This window comes from Anarrhichthys ocellatus, unplaced genomic scaffold, assembly GCF_004355925.1.
Source record: "Anarrhichthys ocellatus isolate YVR2014 unplaced genomic scaffold, GSC_Weel_1.0 scaffold61, whole genome shotgun sequence".
Taxonomy (NCBI): Eukaryota; Metazoa; Chordata; class Actinopteri; order Perciformes; family Anarhichadidae; genus Anarrhichthys; species Anarrhichthys ocellatus.
Window position 1 is genome coordinate 556268 of NW_022280091.1, and position 7829 is coordinate 564096.

Consider the following 7829-nt stretch of genomic DNA (forward strand, 5'->3'; position numbering starts at 1 on the left):
TTAAGTTCAGATGTGGAAGTAAGTTGCGATTGAATCTTCTTCTCACAAACGCGTATAATCAAAGATGAAAGGAAGTGCTATGATGAGTAAAAGTAGCTCACTCATCATATAAAGGAGGAAACCTTGACCCCCCCCCCCCAGTGATCTGCTCCAGGAAGGTGTGTGTGTGTGTGTGTGTGTGTGTGTGTGAGAGAAAGGCACGAGGATAGTCTCTTTGACCAGATAAACTTTAGCTGTGTAAGTTGATGGAGGCCGACTGGTGCTGAGCCCCTTGTTACATGGGACAATGTACTTGTCAGCATTCAGCAGATGTGTACACAGATATGAACAGTGGCAGGATTTTATTAACTGTGCATTTTTATGAAAGTATGTGACTGTGCCACTGCATGAACATACACGCTCACTCACTCTCGCTCTCTTTCCTTCCAGTTGGCAGCTGAGCCAAAAGCTTCCAAGTAAACACAGCGCTGCAAAACAAATTCCATAGCTGGGCAACCTCGAGGAAGGCGTCTCCGGAGAAAGCCAACACCCCCCCCCCCCCCCCCCCCACCCCCCCCCCCCCCCCCCCCCCCTCATTTCCAAGAGCTCCCAAGTTACGCTTACGACACTTTTGGCACTTGGCCCTGTTTTTCTACTGTCACATGTGCGGTGTATCTGACTCTGCAGCCCTCAGCACAAGTGTAGCCCTCTGTTGATATTCTATTTTTTTTTTTTTTTTTTGAGGGGGGGCATTTTACACAGTCTCGAGCCATTTTTGATTATGTTGGACCTGCAACATGTGAAAGTACAGCCAGCCGTGACGGGCAGCTCGCACAGAAGTCTCTAGTGATGCCATAATGAGCACTGTGGCTGGCCTCGGGTATTGAACAGAGCGAGGAAATCCTCATGTCCACATTAATCAGAACGTGAACTCTTCCACACAAACGAATACCAGGAGAGCCCGGAGCTTTCTGTTCAGCTGTCTGCCAAGTGTCGGGTTTTGAATTCTTTTTATTTCGCCCACGCCTGTGCAAGGATGCCCCGTAACGCTGCCCGCAGTTCTTGAGAAAGAGACCCGGGAGGAGGAGACGACAGGGTAGGAAATGACAGAATGCCTGACAGAATACAAAGCGCTGGTGACTCCGTCCACGCGCAACGGCCACCGCGTCTTCAGCTACACGCTAGAGAGCCACACGGCGGCCGCCTTCGCCATCATGAACGAGCTGCGTCTGGAGCGTCAGCTGTGCGACGTGACGCTGCGCGTGCGCTACAAAGACCTGGAGGCGGTGGACTTCGTGGCTCACAAGGTGGTGTTGGCCTCCTCGTCCCCGGTCTTCAGGGCCATGTTCACCAACGGGCTGAAGGAGTGCGGCATGGAGCTGGTGCCCATCGAGGGGATCCACCCCAGGGTGAGTCAGATGTCGACTCTTCTTGATGGACATCTTTGTTTTATTTGATTTGACACACAATCTCACTCGCAGATCATTAAATGTGATTCAGGGTTAAAGGCATGAGCTGTGACATTTTACTACCAATAAATTACATTACATTTGTTTTGAGACATTAGAAGTATGATCTTAGAGACAGCCAATTTCATATGACAAAAGGCTGTATTGGCACAAATTGGAAAAATTAATAGCCAGGTCCAGATATAAATAGCACCAGAGCCTTATTTCTTCCCTCCTTCAACTCTCTCCCTCTTCTCCACCTCCACCTGTCCCCTCCTCTTTCCGTCTCCCTCATTCAGGTCATGGACCGACTGATAGAGTTTGCCTACACAGCCAGCATCTCGGTGGGGGAGAAGTGTGTGATCCACGTGATGAACGGCGCCGTCATGTACCAGATAGACAGCGTGGTCAAGGCCTGCTGCGACTTCCTCGTCCAGCAGCTGGACCCCAGCAACGCCATCGGCATCGCCAACTTTGCTGAGCAGATCGCCTGCATGGAGCTCCACCAGAAGGCCCGCGAATACATCTACATGAACTTCAGCCAGGTAAAGCGTCGGCAGAGCTTTCGAGATTTGGGAGGAGGAGGAGGAGGGAGGGAGGGAGGAGGGAGGAGGAGGAGGAGGAGGGAGGAGGAGGAGGACTCAAGAATGCAAACTATGATTCATGATGAGTATGTGGATTGACCTGTGCAGCACACAAACGATGAAGGGACATTCAATATTGATCTCTGATAAGAAGGTAGAGGCAGGTCACTGAGTCACAGATGTGTCAAGTAACACCCATCAGTGGTTCAGTCTTTCACAAATGTGCTTTTCTTTACAAAAAGAAAAAATCATGAAGTGAATAAATTGAGGTATTCAAGGGATTTGTCTAAATACACTTTCTCCATATGAAAGATACACACAGTTTATTTAGGTAAAAAGAGGAAGTTACCACATCTGGTTATGTGATGGTGACAGATAATCTGCCGTTTCTATTGCATATTCAGTTGTCCTCAAAAATATACTAGAAAGTAATCAAGGACACACACCTAGATAAATCGTCCCGGAGAAGTTTACCTATTTAAAATACTAAAGTCAAACATTTGTAGCTTACATATTTAGGTAGTGTAACTGTCGACAAAATACATGTGCATTTCCCTTTGTCTGTGTAAACACAATTGTGTCTTCAATATTTTTTTTCTTTAGATTCGTAGAGTGCGACATACAGTACTATACACACAGTTTGATCGCATGCACGACTCTATGAATTTAAAATATACTGCGACGCTCATGGCAGGATGCCGGATTTCTCGAGTGTTCAGTCCGTACGCTAGTCTAAATGCGCCTTATCTTGTTACTGTCTCCTAAATAATCTTGACATTTGACCAAAGTGTTACACAAACGAAACCTGGTTTTGTTTAAACCATCTCCGGTCACTGTTTACTGACCATTTCAAGCAAAACTGTCCAAAATGTGTTGGTTCCAGCTTCTCACTTGTGAGCGTTTTCTTGATTTCATCTGACATTAGAGGCACAATGTGTAGCATTTTGGGGGATCTATAAGCAGAAATGGTATATAGTATTATAGTTTTAGCCCAGAACAGACAAATCAACTGCTGGCAAGAGCCTTTGGCGTGTTTACGTTACCCAAAGTCCCACGTCGTTTTCAAACACCTGTGGTAACGCCACCCACTGTGTGGCTGCTGTTGCTCCTAGCGTAGTGTTATTATGGTAAAGATGGCCTTGATCAGAGCTCTTGTCTTATTAAAAGCTTTCATCTCTCCCCCTGTCCCTAGGTGGCGACCCAGGAGGAGTTCTTCAACCTGTCCCACTGCCAGCTGGTCACCCTCATCAGCCGAGACGAGCTCAATGTGCGCTGCGAGTCCGAAGTCTTCCAGGCATGCGTGGCCTGGGTGCGCTACGACCGGGAGAACCGGCGGCCGTACGTCCAGGCGCTACTCCAGGCTGTCCGCTGCCACTCCCTCACCCCCAACTTCCTGCAGACCCAGCTCCAGTCTCTGGACTGGGACCCCCAGTGTAAAGACTACCTGGCCCAGATCTTCCAGGACCTCACCCTCCACAAGCCCACCAAAGGCATTTCTTGGCGAACACCCAAGGTGCCGCAGCTCATCTACACAGCAGGGGGTTATTTCCGTCAGTCTCTCAGCTACCTGGAGGCCTATAATCCCTGCACAGGAGCCTGGCTGAGGCTGGCCGACTTGCAGGTGCCCCGCAGTGGCCTAGCAGCCTCTGTGATCAGCGGGCTTTTCTACGCTGTGGGTGGAAGGAACAACGCGCCCGACGGCAACATGGACTCGAATGCATTGGACTGCTACAATCCTATGAACAACTGCTGGCTGCCGTGTGCACCCATGAGCGTACCGAGGAACCGAATCGGAGTTGGTGTCATTGATGGCATGATATATGCAGTCGGTGGATCACATGGGTGCATTCATCACAATAGTGTTGAAAGGTAAGCGAATTCAGCTTCATAATGCTGTCGTTTTAGTGCTTTATATTTTTTATATGCATTCGCTTTGGTCTCCCTCTGCTCACACGTATAGTCGGTGAAGCCACATCCTGATTTGTTTTGTTGATGATGATACAGAATATATAATACCAACTGTATCCTTTAAACAAGCAACAGGTAAAACTACTTCCAGTGTGCTGCAGGTGTAGCTTTGATTTGTGCTGCAGGCTGTTTTAAAAAGCCCAATGAAGTGAGATCATTTAGTGTCGAGCTGTCTGTGGTTTGGCTCGGTGTATACATTCAGTGATGAATAAGAACCGAGATGTGTGGCTGAAGCCCAGCTGATGACATTTATAATAGAGGAGTATGCTCTGGTCTGTTTATTGTAGCTAGTTTATGAGCGCCCAAGAGCAGGAACGGCTAACTTCCTGGAACTTTAAAGCTTTTGTTCCACTTCCTGAAATATGTTTTTATATCAGTCAAAGCTCCAATGAGGAAGCTTTAATCAATACTTTTTTTTTTTGTGTTCTATAACTAAACGGTAAATGACATGATGGCTGAAAATAGAATAGCAAACTTTCTCTCCCGCGGCCTGTGTGTTCCAACTCTTTATCGGTCATATGCAGCAGCGCTCTTACTCGCTATATTTAGAAGGAACACTTCGAGTTAACTACCTTCCCACGGTTTATTATTCCCGACTGGAAAATGGCCTTTTTGTTTGCTCAGCTTCTTCTCGACAGCTGGTCTGGACAGTGAGCCAGCAACAGCATGAATTGTGACGAGCCATAAAAGGCTGGAGGATGATTAGCACGAAGTCCATCAACATGTCCCACCAACAAGTGTTACATTTATTTGTCCTGCCGTGTAGGAACGACTCGAACCGAGACAGGGACCTGTGGCGCAATACTTAATATTTTACTGTGTGTGTGTGTGTGTGTGTGTATGAGAGAGAGCTCTCTCCACAGTTAAAGATTTACTCTGACGCAGACAAATGGCAAATATTAACCAGGAACACCACAACGACTGTGAAAACTTAGCATGCCTAACCTGTCTGAATGCCCATGTAATGACTCAGCAAAAATATGCGACTTATTATTAGTGACTCACAGACTACAGATGCTGAAAATGGATCTGTGCGACAAAGGCCCTGTTCAGACGTTAACATGCGTCTTGGGTGATCCGATCACTGCGAGTACGTCGGTTCACACCTGGCATTAGAATGCGTCTTCCCGTGCGTTTCGAGTGACCACTTGTGTTCAAATCTCGGTTCCCTTGACATACATTTGCTTGATAAACGCTTAAGTGATCGTTGGATCTTCAAGCGCTTAAAAAAATGTGTATGAAATTTAACCAGATTATGCAAACTGCGAATATTCTATTTTGTCTCTTGCAGGAAAAAAAAGTACATGCAATGCTTTAAAGACAAATAAAATAATCTTAAAATCAATTCGGTGCAGAGAGGCCAGTACGTGGGAGATAGGGCCTCTCTTCCTGCTACCAGGGAGGAGCTGTAGACCAGCTACAGGCGAGATAAGGCTGACGGATTCCTACATAGTGAGCATTGCAGTAGTTGACGTAAGGGGGAGTTTATCAATGGCAAACATCACGTTTCTGCCTGGAGCCCTCACCGGGCCGACGGTGACACAGATAAGCAGTGTTTAGGGAATTTGGTTTTCCAAATGGGTAAATAAAAAATAAAAAAGATAAAACGAATTTAATATGCGTTGTTCTTCGTTCAGGTACGATCCAGAAAGGGACGAGTGGCATCTGGTAGCCCCAATGTTGACACGGCGGATCGGAGTGGGTGTGGCTGTCATCACCCGGCTGCTCTATGCCGTGGGGGGTTTCGACGGGTCCAACCGGCTCAGCTCCTGTGAGTGCTACAACCCTGAGAGGGACGAGTGGATGACCATGGCCCCCATGAACACTGTGCGCTCCGGAGCTGGTAAGCAAGAACTAGAAAGCTGCTTTCTGATGGAAGAAAGTGTATAAATATATACTTTAATATATATGCAAGCTTTTTCGTTTGTGCTATTGAGATTTAAACAAGATGGGGAGGAAGCGGTGCAGAGATTCACTTCTTTAACCCTTCTCCTAATTCATAAACTCACCAGGAGGGAACTCTGGCGGATGCTTGCTGCATGTTCTCCGGTTTCCCCATATCTAGATAAAGTAATGGAACACTTAAGCTTGCCATTGACCCTTTTCAGGTGTGTGCTCTCTGGGGAATCGCATCTTTGTGATGGGCGGCTACGATGGCACCAACCAGCTGAACACAGTGGAGCGCTACGATGTGGAAACGGATACGTGGAGCTTTTCTGCCTCCATGAGGCACCGACGCAGTGCTCTGGGAGTCACTGCGTTACATGGACGCATCTATGTAATGGGTGAGTAGTAGTGTAACTATTGAGAATCAAAGCACTGAACTAAATGCATGTATAAAATACATGTTTGCTGTCAAAACAACTTTAGACATTGAGGTAGTGGCCAACTAACTTCATACATCTCTTCCTAATATTAATGAGGATATTGTTATTTAAGCATATTTAGTTTTTTCAGTTTCATTTTGTGGCGATAAAAATAAGATTTGCTTGATGATTAAGAACTGAGGTTTGTAAAGCCTTTAGGTTCACTGTGAGTCCGACAGTGTTACGGGACTACTCGAGTCACTTCACTACAAAACTATAATCACCAATTGTCAATGTTCTATTTACAGGAGGCTACGATGGAGACACGTTCCTGGACAGTGTGGAGTGTTACGACCCTGAGACGGACACCTGGTCGGAGGTGACTCACATGACGTCTGGGCGGAGCGGCGTTGGTGTGGCCGTTACCATGGAGCCGTGCCAGAAAGAGCTGCCACAGTGTCAGAAGTCTGAGAGGGAGAGCGGCACCCCATCACCCGCCCATCAGTCGGCCAACTCCGGTTTCAGCACTTACAACAATCAGCGGCAGGGCGGGCACTTCGGCAAAAGCCTATGAAGCTCTTAGCTCCCTGGCACTCACTCACAGGCAGACAAGCACCCCCAAAACTCCACTCTGTCTTCCCAAATCTAAAGAAAGACCCTCGCAAAACAAATTAGAGACTTATGTGAAACACCACATGCTGCCTCACTGGTTCTGGACAAGCAAAACATTTTTAAAAAACAAAAAAATCCTACGGTCCACTTTTCTAGACTGGTAAGTTGATTAATTTATTTGGGAAATCTGAGAGACCTCAGTCCGTCTGTGCTTTCAGATCTTTTGAAGTCTTCAGTCGGACCATCATCTCCCAGGTCTGAGCCCCGGGAGGAAAGGGCTGCACACTTAAAAAGGGCCGTTTACTGGCTCAGAGAGTCACCAGGAGCTCTTTACGCCTCAAGCAAAGGTTAAATAATTCAAATGTACCCCATTATATATAAAAGAGACAAAAAGTAGCGTTTGTCAGCATAGGCAGTAGAGTTCAAAGTGCCATTACAATGCCTGTGGGTATTACTGTCATCGGTATATTAACTTGAGGTGCTTTGATGGAGAATCGGTGCGTTTGATTTGCTAAAGCTAACCCAGACGGCCACAAGAGGAAGCTTATACACGAGAATGGGCCTCACGCAGGACCATTTCCTGTATCCTCGCCCTAAACCTTTGCTGTGACCTTTGCTTGAATGTATCCCAAGTCAGATTCAGCAAAATCTCTGAACCTCATGAACTTAACCTTGTTAATTTCAGTCCGATGAATGCCATCTGTTCATGAGTAGGTATGTGTTTAAGGACGATAATAATACAGAGCAACTGAAGGCTCTAAACCCCCCCCCCCCCACCATGACTTAACTTCAGAATTAACACAGAATTAAGGAATGGTTTGATATGGATTTTGATTTCAAAGACAAAGTAGATCATGACTTAAATGAGGACCTGCGGTCAGGGAGCGTGCCACTCAGGGAGATAGGATGTGTATATATATATATATGTATAT

The 7829-nt window shown here is 46.7% G+C and overlaps 1 protein-coding gene across 1 annotated transcript; it reads left to right on the forward strand.

The window, feature by feature from the left end:
• The first annotated feature begins 565 nt into the window (after window positions 1-565).
• On the forward strand, window positions 566-7829 carry keap1b (kelch-like ECH-associated protein 1b). The gene is made up of 6 exons (XM_031872040.1): window positions 566-1388; window positions 1727-1972; window positions 3204-3880; window positions 5617-5822; window positions 6088-6264; window positions 6594-7829. Exons 1-6 carry the CDS (start codon window positions 1083-1085, stop codon window positions 6857-6859), a joined length of 1878 nt encoding a protein of 625 aa, XP_031727900.1. The 5' UTR covers window positions 566-1082; the 3' UTR covers window positions 6860-7829.

Excerpts from the sequence above, each read along its gene's own strand:
- keap1b (XM_031872040.1), top strand. The coding sequence starts at position 1,083 with ATGACAGAATGCCTGACAGAATACAAAGCGCTGGTGACTCCGTCCACG. Across the intron at positions 1,973-3,203 it reads TCTACATGAACTTCAGCCAG|GTGGCGACCCAGGAGGAGTT; the intron begins GTAAAGCGTCGG and ends CCCTGTCCCTAG. Across the intron at positions 3,881-5,616 it reads CATCACAATAGTGTTGAAAG|GTACGATCCAGAAAGGGACG; the intron begins GTAAGCGAATTC and ends TTCTTCGTTCAG.